This window comes from Plectrocnemia conspersa, unplaced genomic scaffold (assembly GCF_051122295.1).
Source record: "Plectrocnemia conspersa isolate PC_06_02 unplaced genomic scaffold, ASM5112229v1 ptg000008l, whole genome shotgun sequence".
NCBI classification, from domain to species: domain Eukaryota; kingdom Metazoa; phylum Arthropoda; class Insecta; order Trichoptera; family Polycentropodidae; genus Plectrocnemia; species Plectrocnemia conspersa.
The window spans coordinates 1759157-1777749 of NW_028277172.1; the positions used below are offsets into that span (position 1 = coordinate 1759157).

Consider the following 18593-nt stretch of genomic DNA (forward strand, 5'->3'; position numbering starts at 1 on the left):
GATAATTATCTATAAAAAAAATGTTCTAATTTATCAGCCAATTTCAAGCCGTCATTTGTTGTTTTTAATGTGAAAAAATTTAGCAACTACTTTCTGAGTCATTAACTATGGTAGGTTCAACCAACATTTCGACTAATTATTCTTCGTCCAACGTCGATCTTCCAATATTTCTCCGATATCTTGAATATCCATATCATGAAATCCTTCTCCACTAATATCACGACAAATGTTAATTATTGTTTGGTATTCATCTTCTATTTGTGGTATAACATTTTCTCCAGGGAGTACATTTAAAGTCGATTGATTTATTTGTTTAATGGATGCAGAGACCATATCGATACAATTTCGAATAGAATTTTTTTTTCAATTCTCATATTGTCGTAGCGCGGTCCATATGCGTATAAATCAAACACCGTGTTATATAAAACCGTGCTATACGAGGCTTTGGTCATTTGTATATGCTATATATTTGAGTAATTTGATCAAGTGTACTCTTGTGTAAGATGCGTATTTTGAAACGGAAACGGTTTATGAGGGAAACGCTCGCGAGGAAAGCGCTCTTTCGGCGCCTGGTAACCCTGTTCGGGCGTCGCGGTGCGCAAGCGCGCAGAACGCTCGGGTCCAGACTAAAATAGCGTTGGCGGGCGGCGGCCGCACTGCGCCCCGCCGGCGTGGCGATGTGGCCGGGTTCTGGCCGGCGATCGGAGCGGAGAGGCGATCGCCGCCGGACGAGCGCAAATTAGAATGCGTCCGACCGGCGCCGGCGCCCGTTTGGCCCAGTACCGCGCCGATTCCGGCCGCGACTAGACCGCTCGCCGTCGCCGTCCATCGATCCGCCCGATAGCGGATAGCGGGCGACATGATAGCATGCCGATAGCGGGCGACAGCTAACCGCCGGCATGGCTTCAGTGGCGGCGTGGTTGCCCTTCGCGAGGGCGGCCGCCATCGGATGGGTGCCCATCGCCACCCATCCGCTCCCGCCGCCGCCCGTGCCCAAGGACAGGCGCAAGTCCGAGGACGAGAAGCTCGTGGTGAACGTGAGCGGAAGGCGCTTCGAGACCTGGCGCAACACCCTCGAGAAGTACCCGGACACGCTGCTCGGCAGCAACGAGCGCGAGTTCTTCTACGACGAGGACAGCGGGGAGTACTTCTTCGACCGCGACCCGGACATCTTCCGGCACATACTCAACTACTACCGCACCGGCAAGCTGCACTACCCCAAGCACGAGTGCCTCACCTCCTACGACGAAGAGCTCGCCTTCTTCGGCATCTTGCCCGACGTGATCGGCGACTGCTGCTACGAAGACTATCGCGATCGGAAGCGCGAGAACGCGGAGCGCCTGATGGACGACAAGCTGAGCGAGAGCTGCGACCAGAGCCTCCCGCAGCTGACCGACTTGCGCGAGAAGATGTGGAGGGCGTTCGAAAACCCGCACACCTCCACGTCCGCCCTGGTCTTCTACTACGTGACGGGCTTCTTCATCGCTGTATCAGTGATGGCCAACGTCGTAGAGACGGTTCCGTGCGGACACCGACCCGGCCGCGCCGGGACCCTCCCTTGCGGGGAACGATACAAAATAGTGTTCTTCTGTTTAGACACGGCCTGCGTCATGATCTTCACCGCCGAGTACCTGCTCCGCCTGTTCGCCGCGCCCGACAGGTGCAAGTTCGTGCGCAGCGTCATGTCCATCATCGACGTCGTCGCCATCCTGCCTTACTACATAGGCTTGGGCATCACGGACAACGACGACGTCTCCGGCGCCTTCGTCACGCTGCGAGTGTTCCGAGTGTTCAGGATCTTCAAGTTCTCGCGCCACTCGCAGGGCCTCAGGATCTTGGGCTACACGCTCAAGTCCTGCGCCTCCGAGCTGGGCTTCCTCGTCTTCTCCCTCGCGATGGCCATCATCATATTCGCCACCGTAATGTTCTACGCCGAGAAGAACGAGTCCGAGACCAACTTTACGTCCATACCGGCCGCCTTCTGGTACACCATCGTCACCATGACTACGCTGGGGTGAGTGATTTTCGCGCACACGTGACACGTGACACATGACACATTTACATGTAATACGATAAAACGGGGTTCAGATGTCATTTCATCATATATTCGCATTATAAAGATAACGGTGTATACAAATATTTTTCCAACAAAGATAACCTAAATTAAAGAATATAATTTAAACGAGCAATATATCGAATAATCTTATTCTATAATATTCACATAAATATTTATAACGTTGAAATAAACAAATATTATTGAGATATTCTATCACTAACAAAATCAGATTTATAATTTTGTACGCACTTCTTTCTCATAAGGATCTTTCGGATTATCGTGACTGACAAACAAAATTATACGAATAAATTGGCTAGTGATTCTCTTGCCCTTAGTATAATAACTTCGTCAGATCTTATCAAAGATAATGTTTTTCCACATTTTTAAAAATATTTGTTTTCGATAATATATGTACCCAGTCGTCTTATTGATTTTTATTGCTACTCGTAAATAACAAAAGTATTTTTAGAAGTAACAGAATGTAAAGAAGATTGCTTAAGCGCTTCTTATTGTTTAAAACACAAAATATTCAAACTTTATTTTTTATTATATTTCCTAAAAAGACGACAATTGTGTATAGTTGTAATTTAATTGTAACATAATAAAAAAATCTACAAGCCACAAATTTGTACAAAACATGGATGTAAACATTTTTATTAATATAAGGGAATAATGACACAATTAAAATATTTAATAAATTGAAATAGTAATTACCGATTTATTCAAATGCTTTGGTTTTGATAATAAATAAACAAAGTGAAACATACGAGCGGTACTAGAATTATTTTTTCGTTCTTTTATTACCAATCAATTAAAATAATAATAATAATGTCAATACCGGTATTATTTCAATCACTAGCGAGCGAGCATTGGTTAGAACAGTGAACATCTTATGAATAACTTTCTGTAAGGAATCCTTTTCTGAAAAAAATTTACCTTACATTAATGCACGAACAGTTTGTTTTATGTAACAAAGTATTTATGCAAATGCACATATCTTTCAAAATAATTCTTTGTTAGATCGCACTCTAAATCTTTTATTACTCGTTTTTGTTTATTTTTTGAAACATGCATTTTTTTTCAAAACGCGAAAATTTAAAAAATTAAAAGCTTGAAAGACGTGTCTTTAAAAATATCTAAATCATTAGTATTTGGGAACTAATATCATGCTTATTATTTATTGTTAAAAAAACAATAAATTGTGTTTTAATTTAGACAAAATTTCACGTTTTTATCTGAAACGATGTGAAAAAAGTTAAATGACGTACATACACCAAGTATTTTATATATATTAGGATCAGAAATATTTATGTAATTGATTTTTAGCTTCTTGTCAATATAGGGTTGTTTCCATGAATTTATAAAATAAATGTTTCTTACTAAAATATTTTTGGCCAAAATTTAAAAAATTCATATTTCATTTGTATGATTGATTGAATATATAATACTTATATTTATTAAAAACGCTCTACGATATTTTGGTGTTATTTTGGGTTAAATGCATCATTTTGCTATTTTATTACATATTCTTGCCATTATTATAAAACTGTTATTCATTTATTACAGTTGTTATGGTATACTCGATTTAATCATTTATAAAAATGCTATTATAATTCTGAAATAAATTTATAACTTTACATAATCATATGTAGTAATGGTTTTAGTACTTTTGCTACGCTCATATATTTTATTTATTTATATACAAATATAAATGACATTTTTTAATAGATTCGTTACTGAGAGTTATTAATGGGGTATTTACTGTTCTGACCGACGCTCACTCGCTGCCGCTCGATTAGATGCAAACGAGCGGTAGAGACTGAGCGTTGGTCAGAACATTTCTCACTATATTTTTTTAACGTGTTTATTAAAAACGATCCACAATATTTTAGTGTAATTTTATGCTAAATGCATTATTTCGCTGTGGTTCAACTTAATTAGATATTCTTGCTATGATTTCAAGCTTCGGTGACGATTAATTGATAACAAGATGTTTTACTTTAATAACAATGAATTCATTATTATCGAATATCTTTCATAATTACAATATATAGTATTAAATTAATTCATAATTATAAGAACGATAAATAAAATGGGTATATAGTAATATATACTTTTCTTATGTATTAATTTAATATATATTTTATTTTTAATCACCTTGCTTATAATGAGTATTTGATTTACAAATATATTTAGTCGTTTATTCAATTGGACTTTGATTTAATTAAATTTTTATTTATCATAATTCATGTTTACATTTTTTTATCTTTACGATATCTTGAAACGTTTGCTCTGCTGCTTGTTTGTTCATTAATGTATTTGGGAAACTTATTTATTTACTTACATATGGATACAAGTTACTAATTTACACATATGTGTAATTAGTTTCAAGTTCGTTCTTAATTATCTAAAATTATTTGTATTTTTATTTATATATTTTTTATCTTAATTGATGCTGGTATTTATGAACATAAATACTTTTAAAAATCAACAGTTGGGGATGAATAGTCAGCGCACCTCTAAAATATTAATAATTTTCAATAGCTTTTTAGGTAATTTGTTTTATAATTTTAACGAGAATATTAGAATAAAACTGAAATAAACCACTTATTTTATATATAAATTTATGAAACAAGATTCAGTAATGTCTTATTATAAAAATATTTTTGCCACAAGATTAATATGCTAAATTATATAGATATTTAGTTTTTGTAAAATTTACGATTTTCTCACTAGAAAAATATTTTTTATTCCATTTGTATAATTGATATACAATGATACTATATTTTTGTGTATTAAAATCGCTGCACGATATTTTAGTGTTATTTTGTTCTGTGATTATACTCACAATCTTATTTGCTATAAAATGTTTATTAAAAACTTAGCACTGAATTCAAAACTGTAGTTAGTTTTCTAACATACTACAATATATATATATAGTTTTTTGTTATAGTCGATTTTATCATGTAATATATATGTTACAGTAAATCGGTATTTTTCGGTTGAGCTTACTTTCACAAGTATAAATATAATTGCTTCAGTAAAATCATATTCGTATACATTTTCACCCGTAAAAATGTATTTCTACTAGCGAAAAATATCTGCTCTAAAACGTATATGAAACTAAATGTCCATTTGCTATCAAACCCTAACATAACCTAAGCGAATTTACCTAATGAAAGATAAAAAACAATTTGGGTTTAATTAATTCGTATAGGTTAAATTTTCTTTGGACAAGAAATGTACGTTTCGCGACTGTTACAGTAAATGTGTATTTTTCAGTGAAGTTATATTTTCAATATTATAAATATAATTTCACTAACTTAGTCAGTTAAAATATTCACTGGTCAATATCAGTGAAACTGTATTTATTCTCCGTGTATATTATACAGTAAGCCTATGTTTTTTTAACTGTAACAGCATTATATACATTTTTTTGAGAATTCTCGAAAAACTTGGGAAATAATTTAGAATTCTCATTGCTCGAAAAATCAGAATGCCTACATATACATATCGTATATTTTCTGAAAATTTTATCGTTTTCAAATTTTCACTTTAGAAATGTTCAAAAGTTGTTTTTTATGATAGTCATTACTATGCCTGATAATAATTTTTGTAATGATCTAGTAACTAGTTATAATATATATGTTACAATGTATAAATTTTGAAAATGCATACATTACCTAGTCAATGTATAAACTGACAAATCACTTCAGTTTCAGTGCACATACAATTAAATAATTTATATATTTAATATGTCAAACACGCTAGTCTGTCAAATCTTGTTCGTCGCCGATGTAACTAGCTCGCGTCGGAGAGTTCATACACTCACTAGTTACAGCATACACCTTATAATGAAAATACACAGAAAATTTAGCATCATAAGCTTTAAATAAAACTAATAGTTTATGCATACTTTGTCTAGTCATTGTATACTATATGAAAATTTAACAGTTTAAGTAACATATATATAAATTTATTTTTTGATTCTGCATAAATTTATTTTGATATGACATTTTGATTTCGATATCGTAATTTCCCATTAGAATTTTTTTTAATCCATCTTTGACATTTACAAATATCTAATGAGTTTTTTTTATGAAATTCATATAAAATGTCATCCTGTATAAATTAATAACTTGTTAAAAATTTTACCATCGTCAATTTTGCGGCTCAATATAATTTACAGCAACAGATTAATATTTAAAGTAGGCAAAAATGGTCCATTTCATTCTTAACGTTCGCAACATATCACAGAGGTTCAAAAAAGTATGTTCCAAAAGTTCTGGCTTACTTTCACCCTTGAGGTTTTATTATTAGTAATCTTCAGTAGCACGTTCAGTTCTTGGTGATTTTAATAATCATCGTACCACAGGGATTTTTATCTTTAATTAGCGACATTTATGTGGCAATTATTAACTCGGAATATTTATTATATTCTGATGACCTGAAAGTGTTAGTAAAAGAGAGTATTCACATAAATTGAGATTCACCTTTACAGAAGACCTAAAATTACTTTGGAGGTAGTCGATCGATAATCGATTACTTTTCAGCATCGCTAAGAGTCATATTGTCGCATTTTACATATCCCTTTGCCCGGCAGAATTCTCAGTCTAGATGGAGGTGTTTTAAGCATAAATACTTGTGTCCAAAACTTGGGAGTGATGTTTAAGCTGAGACGGAGATTTTCTATGCACATCGCCATTTACAAAAAATTGTTGAGGATGCTCAGATTTGTTATGCGGAGCGCGTGTCACTTTATTTATTATTGATTCGCATACGTAGCGTTCTTAAATATCGTTATTAGAGAGAATTTAAAAATCTGAGTTCTCTCTACAAGAATAGTAGGGCAACTCCTTTCTGTATCTAGGTGGTGATGGTACGGGTATCCTAGTGTATTTTTGCTAAGAGGGTTGTTCAGGGGCGGTGTCAAGCACCCGTCAATGCTCGGTGACTTAAAGTGTCGCGATCGCGTTCCTTATTCACGCTCCTCTTGCACGAGCCATCCAACTTCTCAACGAACCTGCCAAACACAACGATGTTTTCGGCGAAAGCTAAAACAAATATGTGTGATGGTGTATCTATTTTAGGTGTGTTTTTTTTTAATGTTTATTATTGTTTGTATAATGGCCATCATGACGCATTGGATCATGATGGTCAGATTTGTAATAAAAATAAGTAATACTATGCTTATTATTATCAGCGAAGTGTAAAATGAATAAAATGTTCTATGTTCTCAATATTTTTTTTTTTAAATTCAACAGCTTTCATTTGTGAAGATATAATCTTCTCATAAAAAATAATCGGAAGCGATAAAGAGCTCATTTTACGAGCATCGTAAAATTAACAAGTTATTTACTCTGCTTTTCTTCTTTCGTCGAATCTAGATTAATTCTCACTAAGCCTTTGTAAGCATAATGGATATAGGTGTTTATAGCTATAGCCATATTGTTAATATTTTTAATATTTTCGCATTAAGATTAACTTTTGTATTCAGAATTCAGAAAAGCAAATTATAATATATTATATCTACCAACAGGAAAGATTGTTAGTAATACTAAAATAACTAGGTGCGAATCCATAATAATATATAATAAATATGCATAGGAGATTGGAATTAATGATTATAATATAATTATAATTTTGATAGATCATCACAGATGAATATCAAGCTTTTTTTTTAAATAATTAAATACATTTCAGTGATATACAAATTTTAAATACAGTTTGGTATCTCACTATTTATTTAATGGTTGTTGATTGTGTTTACTTCGTTGCAACGCAAAATCTTCAATCATAAATTAAATTATTGTGTTTAATGTCACTACTCTTTCCCTTAGTAAATATGTTTTCATCATGTCTATTAAATCTGAATATTTAAGAACGCTGTTAAATCCTAATGGTCAGATTTGTAATAAATAAATAAAATTAAAATAAAACGATTGTTATGAAAAACATAATTATATTTATTTCTACAGAGCCTACACTGACATAAAATAATCCCGTTAAAGCGAGATCGGGATTAACACACACCCTGTGTTTATATCTGTCTATGTATAGCATCCCAGATTAACCTAGCGTTGTGTTTATTGGCAAATTTTCTGTCGGTTTGCCGCGCATCGTTAAACCGCATCCGAATTTGCAGTTTAGTCTCGATGCGCGCACACGTGTTCTGAAAACATATCCAATTTGTCTTGGGCGAATGCAAAACCACGCGTAAACAATATTTATATATGGCAACACTCAATCGGCAATAAATCCGGCACCTGTTCTCGCGCCGTTTCTCGCAGCCAGGAATTGCCCCAGTTAATTATTGCGAATGTTTGTTTAGGATAATCACCAGAATCGCCCGACGAATTATATAACGTTACTGATGAATGTACTGATTGGTATATTATTTCACTCTGGACCTTTCGCCGCCGTTTAATTAAAATTTATGCTTTAGAATTTGGCTGTACCATTTAAACAATAATAGCTTACATAGATTAACAGATTAAAACAGAATATATGTACTCTCATTGGAGACATAAATATTACGGCATATTGTCACTCCTAACCTTTTTTTATCTCGTTGATTATTTTGAGTTGTTGTGAAAGTCTGTCTTATTACATAAAAAAGCAAATTTTTGTCATGTTTTAAGAAGCTTTTGGATCACTCTTGAGTAAAAATCTACTAATAAAATGTGAGTGACTTATAATTATATTTTTTTTCAAGCATAATAGAAAAGTAATTATTTGCAATATATGCTTTATTTCACATTTATTATATATTGTTTAAAATTATGAGCCAATCGGCGATTGCTCTGCCGCTCCGGCTCAGTGTTGCCAGCGCAGCTCCATGTTCGTCAACTATATCGGCCTCTCACAGTACCATTGACGGCTTGTCTCTGTTTAAGATACTCATAATACTTTGCACCTATTATATTTACAACAAACTAAGCATTAGCCTCAGAAATTGGAACTGTAGTTCTTGGTTTACGATAAGTATTTTTTTAAAGCAGCTCGTCTAATAAAACTAAACACACTTCAGTGTTTACTAAACACTATTTCTTTTTCTATCAGTATTAAATACGGTCCGCTAAAGGCAATCTTTCAAAGTGACACCTACACCATGTCATTTTGTCTGCCATTTTTAATTTAACTGTGCTATTTTAAACTCTTGATTTAAAAGTGCTGACGACCAATTACATGCTATTGCAATATGTGTCAATAAGACCACTGAAAAAACTGAACAGCGACGTGCTGATGACCGATTCGTGCTACTGCAATACTCAAAAACAATATAAGTTTGAATCTTGAAGCTTCTATTTGAGCCCTTTGTTGTTAATTTTACGTATTCTTCCATAATTATTTATTTATTATTAGTTTCTGTCACATTTATAGAAAATAATAAAAAAAGTGTTTTTCAGCGTTTTATTGCTTTAATTTATTTTACTACTTTTTTATATTATTATGGTTTAATAAAACATTTCCACTATAAAATTTCGTTAATTTATGTTATATTTTTTTAATTTATTCCTCTATTTTAGATTTTTTAATATCAATTCAGAGGCTCTCAATATTTTTTTTATGAAATGAATGTAAATCATTAGTTGTTATGTTAATTATTTTTGTATCTATTAGTATTATTTTCTATATAAATCATTTAAATTGAATTAACTTAAAAAATATTATGTACATAAATATAATGTTTTTTATTTATTATTTCTTTAGTTATATATGTATTTGGGGTACTCTAAAACAGTGAAATATCGACGTCCGTACACGTACGGCCGACATAATATTCACAGTTTGCAGGCTTTTATTATTTTATAGTATTTTTTGTCAATCATAATCGTAATCTGATTACATTCTAATGTATATTTAATACAAGGGGTATCTTAGAAGTATAATAATATTTCAAATCTATAAAAAATAGAAGGGTCCGGTTGACAACAAAATAGTTAGTGTTGTATTTGGAATGTTTTTTCGTTTCACGCATTTCTTTAGTGAAATGTGTGTTGTCAAAAATATATTACTGGTGTGTTTAATTGATTTACTATTGCACAACTTCAAATTTACATCAATATACAGGTGTAATTCGGGTATCTTTATCGGGCGGTGGTGTCGAATGGCGGTTAGAGCCTTCAAGGACGGTATAGCGTAGTATGTAACGTCTCAGACTAGTAACTCTTAAGGTTGCGGGTTCGAACCTTGGCAGCGGCACTCAAATTTTTATTTAAAAAAATGTGCTATTATTAAAAAAACCGACCCCAGCTGCAGCGACATCTATTGATTATAATATGTATAGCACATAATAATTTATAATTCATAATCATAATAAAGTTTCCCAGACTTTTTCAGTCTGGTAGTTAATACTTGCTTGTAGGTATTAATATTGCCTGATTAAGTTAATCAGTTAGTACAAATTTGCCCGTTGTAACGCATTGGGCTTACGCCTGTCAGACTACAACGAAAGATTTAATAAAAATAAATAAATAAATCGAATATTCGAATACTTGAATACCGAATATATTTGGCCGGTTTTTAAAAATTCATTATTTAAATATCTACGTAACTGTTTATAAATATTTGCAGTAAAAAATTAAAAATAATATTTTAAAAACGTTCAAAACACAGTTGCATATTATTTTTTTCGTTTTTATATATTACAAAAACGCATGTCAGCAATTTATTTTAATGTACCGCTGCATTATATAGCTTAATTATTTTTGTTATGGCAATGACTTAACAGTTATGGCCATAACAAAAAACAGTTAATAAATAATAGAACAAATTATTTAGGAAAAAACACTTTGTAATTGCCGAAGCTCCGGAAATTACTCATATATTGTGCAGCTGTGGACTTTTTATAATGGCTCGAATTGAATTTTTTTTTTTTGGCAAATAATTTGAATGAAAAGTTATATTATTTTTTTATTTTTTTATTAAATATTTAAATCGTAATTTTCGATCCTTCGTAGAAATTTTTATAATTGAAAATAATAAATATTTAAAGGCGGTTGATTATAAATATTGTAGCAGACGGTGCAATATAAAATAATTTTGCAGTGGCAATGTAATAGTAGACGTTTCTCTCTGGTCGCTAATATCTGCTCCCACTTCTTGAGTGAGCAGGTGTCAAGCTTTTTATAAGTTTTTATTAAATAAGCTTTGACGAATGAAAATATTTTAAACAATATTAAACCGCCTCTAATGAAGCATAAGCACGTCCCGGGTGGCTCTTTGTAAACGGAATCATTGTTTTCGTGTCTTAAATACGACAAAGAATAACGAATAACTATGCGTTAGACTATACAATCTATATTGTTTTGGGGTTTGCTTTAAATATAATACATTGTAATATTATACAATACATTGTTATTAATAATTACGTTAATACCAAACCAAGATATTTGATACCGTATATTAAAGTTAATTAAAAGATTATTTGCTATCTCATTGGTTGTTAGATGTGAATTATTTTTCAATATAAAATAATTCTATAACTTTTATTTTAAATTTCAGTTAAAAAATATTTTCAGTTTTCACTGCTCATATTAAAAAAATAATATTGTATTCAAATTTGTTTGTGATTGTAACTATGAATTGTAACAACGATTTATTTTCATGTGACAAGTCCTTAACGATTTCGTTCACGCCATCAGTCAATATCTAAAGATGACATATTAGTCTGTAAACAAAATGACAGGCCTTTTTGTGAGATTGTCAATATTTTGCTTATTATTATATCTCTATCATATATCGTGATGTTATCACTCAACTTCCACTTAAGGATACATGTATACATAATACAAAAGGCAGTCCATAAATTTGTCCGTATTTAAATTTATCTAAAGCGAAATGAGAAACAAGTACAATTACTTTATGACCTCATATATCACTCTTTTAAACGGTAGTTATATCCTTTAATTATTTTTTTTTAATTAACTAGGATTTTTATTTATATTGTAAACATATTTTATAAAATTAAAACTTAACCTACTTTTATGGAATAAACTATAATATATATGTTTATACATTATTCAGTTTAAAAATGCATAAATAAGTAGTTAGTATATCATTAAAAATAGCTATTGATTATCATATCTAGAATATATGTCTACGTTATATCGTTAATAATTTATAAATATATATTTATTATAATATTTTTTATTTATAAATTATAGTTAAAGAAATGATACTACTAATAAATACTTAAGACCCTAAACCTACCCTTGGATTTACAACCTTCTGAATCATAATATATATATGCATGTAAACCGTTAAAGCTTTCGCTTTTAAATTCGGATTTTATTATACCATGTCTGCCTTTTAATATATAATACCTCAAAGCCAGTGAGCGTCTGGTGAAAGTTTCAAAATTTATAGTACCTATTCCGTCGATGCATTTTCTTCACTTGAAGTAATAAAATGGATCGATTCGAGCTTTATCGCTTCAAAGTTCGATGACATGTAACACTTGTGACATACATACATACATAAATATAGACCGTTGCCAAAATTCCTATTTTTTTAGTGGCACTGAAAAATACGTTGTTCTTAATTGATCGAGAAATTAGAAGACAGTCTTCATTTCTCTGTGCTGATTGATTTATTTATATATACACAATTTATAATATTTTTTTTCAGTCTATATATACATATCTCTAGGTCTTGCTCTAGATTCTGTCTTAAATCGAAGCCCTTGAACTGCGTGTTATCGTTTGTTTAGCAATATGAGATTTTTCATATTTTATATGAGATGCCAGAGGAAAATTAGCATTGCCAAAAAACAAGAAATTCTTGGCCTTGACAGTCATTCTAACTATACACACAAAGAGTCTGACATCTCGAATGTAGCGATACGCCATTCACTGACCAACTCAAATTATATATAAAAAAAATATTTATGGGCCAAAAAAATATGATACCTGTTCTTAATACTGTCCATTTAGCAGAGGCAACATAATTATTGTCAAATTTATTATAGTAAAAAAATGAAAGTTATAACATAAAATATGAAGCGTTACATTTGTAAAGATAACTTAAAAGTGGTTCTTAATAAAATAGCATTTACCAATGTCTCGATTTAATAATAACTGAAGTTGTTCATATTGTGCAATAATCATATATAGATGATTGTGTTTTAAAAGTATTTCACTCACATATGTATGTCTTCAAGATCCACTAGAAAAACATTTGTCATATTATTGTAACGTATAAGACCTCAATTTCACTATACTTTTTTCTTTGTATTATTTTTAAACCCAATTCTTAATGTGTCTTTACACAAGAAATCAATTATTACAGGTGAAATAACTGACCTTTAGGTCTTTGGTATTTATTATTTGTTTCTTCAACGCGTGTGTTGGGTTAATCGAAAATATGTCGCATTATATTATAAATGCGCAAAACGTTAATTGGTCCAACGTAAGTGCTCTTGGCACATTTTAGAGTATTGATTGTATTTATATTTTTTTTTATTGAACCACTAAAACTTGATGAATGGATTTTTCATGAGCCGAATCACGCAAAATATTTTTAGTCTATTATTAAAATGTAATTATTGGCACATATTATTTTTATATGCTATTTATGAGTAGAACATCGCTAAAATTTACGTACTGCTAATAAAATCCATCTGTAAGAGCATTTGCTATATTGACCCATATAATATGAGTAGAACAGTAAGCATTAAAATAATAAACAAGTTAAAGATTAATGTTCGATCGATGATTTATTATTTTGTGAATTTTCCTATAAATTTACTATTTAAATAATATACAATTAATGATTGATTGTTGATTTTTCTAAAAGAGTATCATAAAATCTGTTTTAAAAATTCCACACAAAAACCTGTGGAAATCTTACAAAAAAATTTCATTTTTTTCTATTAGTGTATTATACATTCAACGTATTGTTATTAAATAAATATTCCATTATAAATGTATTGTATAGTTTTTCTCTTAATCAGATTTTTTTGATAGCTTAATACGTTTTTGCTGAAATGGAGTTTTAATTAGCAGAAATAGTTTCATATAAATAGCTTTATATTACTATATTAGCCCAAAACAATATTATAGATAAAAATCGCTTAATTTTTTTTTGTATTAAAAAGGACTATAAATAGTTGTATTTTTAAGTAACTAGATAATTTGTGCCAGATTAGAGCGTTTTTTCAAATACTTTTCATTGACTTATAACTCATTAGTTCTTCTTTAAAAAGATGTTCCTCCGAAAGCTTGACTTTTTAGTGACTTAGATATATAGATTTTAAGCTACCATAATCAATATATTTAATACAGTATATTGATTATGTTGACTATTAATTTATTGTTTATGAAAAATCCAGTCTTTTTTAAATATTTTAATGATTTTCAATTCCACATATTCTTTCTGTTTATGTTATATAATATAAATATATGTTCAGTTCAAATTTATTTGATGTAAAAATTAGCTATTAAGCTAAATAATTTACTTAAAGAAAATAATAATAAATAATACAATCAAAGGTAATTTCAAATACTTTACATTAATGGATCTCAGATTATAAAAACATTTGTTTGAAAAAGTATCTATTTTTTTTGAGTACAATATTTAGCAAAAAGTTTTAATTAGTGAGATACGTATTTGTTATTTATTTTATTTATTTTCACCGTAAACTTTATACAATAAAAAAAATATATTTGTCCGAAAAGGTACCATAAAATTCCTATTTTTAAGTATAAAGATTATTTTCTATTCCATAAAAAAATCATTGAAAGCTTCTGTTTAAAAATATTAAATCACACATTAGTTTTCCTAAAAAAATATTTATCAAAAAGCTATTGTTGTTAAAATAAAATTTATAAATATTTATTTTTACTAATATATATGTAGATTGAAAGCTACCATAAAAATATATTGATTAGATTATAATGGTAATTATATATTTTTACGAATGAAAAAAGTGCAATTAAGAAACTGGATTAATTTGACACAAATATTACAATGAAAGGAAATTTCAACTTATTGACATTGTATTGCAGATTATAGAAAAAAATTAAGTTCGCAAAAAAACAATTCTTATTAATAATTTTTTGCCTATCAAAAAAGTGACGTAAATAGCAATATTTTTTAATTACATAGATTATTTTCTATACAAAAATATATACCATGAAAGCTATTTTTGAATATTTTTCATATATATACATTACACAATAGTTCTTCTTAAAACGATATTTATTAAATAGCTGTATTTAGGTAAAGCGTAGAGATTGGGACTTCGTATTAGGAATACTACGTTATAAGGGGGACTAGGCACCCATACAAAATATGAGGTTAGGTTAGGTTAAAACATTAAATAAGTATAATTAAATGTATTATTTGTCTATAAAAAATGTAATAAAAGAAGAATAATTTTTTACAATAATTCATAAAAAAATCAGTTTTTCTGATAACTTTAATAGTTTTTTCGATAATTTTAATAAAGTAATTCGATAATTTTATTTAAGAAAATACAATGTAATGTATTATAAGTACTGTTTAATAATTCATAAAATAGGTGTATTATATACAACAACAAAATTTTTTTTTTATTGTATAAAACAAATCCACTAAGAAACCTATTTGATTTTTAGTATTTTATATATTTAGACCTTTAAATATATATATATATTTTTATACACTAAACCTAAATATGTTTAATCTAATATACATACAGAAAAAACATATGTTTATTTCAAGCGTCATTAAAATCATATTCGTAGAAAAAATATTTTCGGCTGCGCAAAGAGAAATTTATGACTTTTAGCGAAGTTATGAAATATTCAAAAATGCTATTTCTTTAGCTTGACTTGAATGACTTTTTATACAAAATTTAAAAAAAAAAAAGTTAAAAAAAAGCATTTAAAAATCGCAGACTAGCGTTAGACATTTTTTTCTGCAACCCGGCCGTATCGGGTCGATTAGACGATTTTACGTCGTGTAAATCATCTCGTAAATGTTGGCACTTGACGTGTCAGGATTTTGTCAGTGTGACTGATGAATTTAATACGGAGATACTTAGTTCGTCTTATTTTTACCAAGTTGCCAAACGAGCCGGTGAAAGGTGTCAGTGAAAGAAAGGACGCGTATAACACCAAAAAATTAGCTTACCGTTCCGCGAAATGACGCAGATGTTGTGGCGTTTGGATGCTGCGATCGGATGCCAAAAATTCGATCGCGATTTTCTTTAAGATGGCGCCGCTGTGTGGCGCAAAAGAAAAAGTCGTTTGTCATTATGTTGTTGAGCTGCAGCGAAAATGTGACAGTGAGTCAGAGCCAATATCCTATGTGAGAGTGAGTCATTGAATCTTTTATAAATCGCTAGTTTTATGGATATTTTTGCTATTGTGAATTTATCATAAATAACAAATAAGCACATTTAAGGATTTTTTATAAAATATTTTATATAACATAATTGAAGTTATTTCCCTTCTAATTAAAAATAGTAATAAATTGTATTTATTAAAAATAATTTTATTTATATCAATAAACTTGTGATATTTTATGTAGATACTTTGCAAAAATCTGCGCCTAAATTAATATGATTCTTACGATTGTATCGACGAGTTTCCTAAATGTATCTTTAGGGTATGAACATTTTTTTATACGATATATTTTTTTATTTAAATTTGTCAATAAGTACTTCTTTTATCAGTAATGAGAAAATGATTGATATTGTAAAGAAAATTTTATATTAAATTATCTAACTCGACGCAAAAAATTAGTCTATCAGGAAATTTTTGCTCTAAATTTTTTGTAGTTAAGTTTGTTCTTTATATAAATATTAATTTAATCATAACAAAAAAATACTTTCAAGTGTTTATTTTTATTTTTTTAATTCAAAATAGATTAACCTTCTACCACATATTCTCATTTTCGGTTATCAAATGATTAAGAAAAGTTAACTCAGGTTCTTTGAAATATTTGCTCAATTCGTGTGGAACCCATGCACCTTGTATCCAAGCCTTCCCAATTTTCTTTGTGTCTATGAACTGTTCAATCGGAATGATTTAGTGTCTCGGCCAGCTAATAGATAGTTTAATAGGATCATGTCTGCATCCAATTCTTTATCGTCTATGTTTGTTCGTCTCTCATATCTAAGACTAATCTTGATTTAGTAATTATCCTTTTATTTAAAAAAAAAAAAAAAAACACAAATAAGTACTCGGGTGCTAACGGCCAAAGCACAACTGACCTAAATTTGTCTAAGGATTACTAAAAATTTATGAACAATTTTTTCTACGTGGCTAAAGCATCTTTATCCCTTTTGATAATACATCTAGACATCTAGCCATTCTTAATAAAAAAAATTGTATACAACCATTTTCAAAATATGAAGATGTTACAGTATTTTAAATTCATTTAGTAAATAAGACTCCTAAGAAGCAATAGAAAAAATGAAAAAAAAAGAGAAATCTAAGAGTGCTTTTCAAGCACTCTTTATTTCATATTTTTTTTTTCACATTTTTTTCTACAGCAATATTTCGCAATACAAGCAATTTTTTTTAATCAATTTTTACTTAATAAACGAGCAATGTTTTGCAATATAATCAGTATATATTGCGAGACTTTCACTCCAACTTAGCCAATGTCTATTTTATCTAATTTATCTCCAATTTTTTGTCTTCTTTGGAAAATGAATTTGCCACTTAGTCTTATTGATTATAGACTTTTGCTCTTAACTTACATACCTTTCCATTATTTTTTATGAAAAATTTTGTTTTGATATACAACTGTTTTAAATTACGAGTACTTTTCTTAATCGAAGTATGCTCGTAATTCGAGGTTCCCTAGTATATAATTTTTTTAATTTGAAAAATATGAAGCATAGATTCCTAAAGAGGCGCCACCGTTTCACTATAGTATATACTTTCAAAAGTGGATAATAATACAATTTTAAAAAATGGGGTTTGAACTTAATCTCAAGTATTAAAGAACCAGAATTAAAATTTCATCATGTGCTATTTAAAGAGTTAAAGTTCAAGTAAAAACAGCTTCTTAGGGTATTGATTGCAAATACAGATTCACACACTTTATCCTTTAATATGAAATATAACAAAAAAAATTGATAGCATTTACATATAGTGTAAGTTTATTTTTCAATGATAATTTTCATAATAAATCTATTAATTGCCTTTATCAATTTAAGAAAAACGCTTTGATTACAAAATATTTTAGATAACAGTTTCGGAAATAAGCGTTACGCCAAATTAGTTTGGAAACCATAGTAAAAAATTGCCATAAAATTAATCGTCAAATCTAATTTTTCGGTAAATTCATAAGTTCTAGTAGTTATTTTTTTATATAAGGAATTATTATTATTACAGCCTTTTTAATAAATTTAAATTTACATTATCTTAAAAAAATAATTAATAATAATTTTACATATAGATCGAATTATTTTAGCTTTGTGAAAAAAGTTTTATGAATAATATTATAAAAAATATTATTAGTATGTTTTATTTTATTATAAGAATAGAGAGCAAATAAAGTTCAATTTTCATTATACCTGCTTCCGATTAATCTGCGA

The 18593-nt window shown here is 29.8% G+C and overlaps 1 protein-coding gene across 6 annotated transcripts in view; it reads left to right on the forward strand.

Annotated features, from left to right (window-relative positions):
- The first annotated feature begins 603 nt into the window (after positions 1 to 603).
- The window catches only part of Shal (Potassium voltage-gated channel protein Shal), a 107528-nt gene continuing 89538 nt past the window's right edge, over positions 604 to 18593 (forward strand). For 4 of the 6 annotated variants that reach the window (XM_088190248.1, XM_088190251.1, XM_088190249.1 and 1 more), the window contains exon 1: positions 608 to 2014. In XM_088190248.1, coding sequence (XP_088046374.1) covers positions 900 to 2014 — 1115 coding nt within the window. In that variant the 5' untranslated portion in view covers positions 608 to 899. Of the gene's footprint in view, positions 2015 to 18593 lie in introns of all 6 variants that reach the window. The other 2 variants (XM_088190247.1, XM_088190252.1) reach the window with 2 other exon arrangements.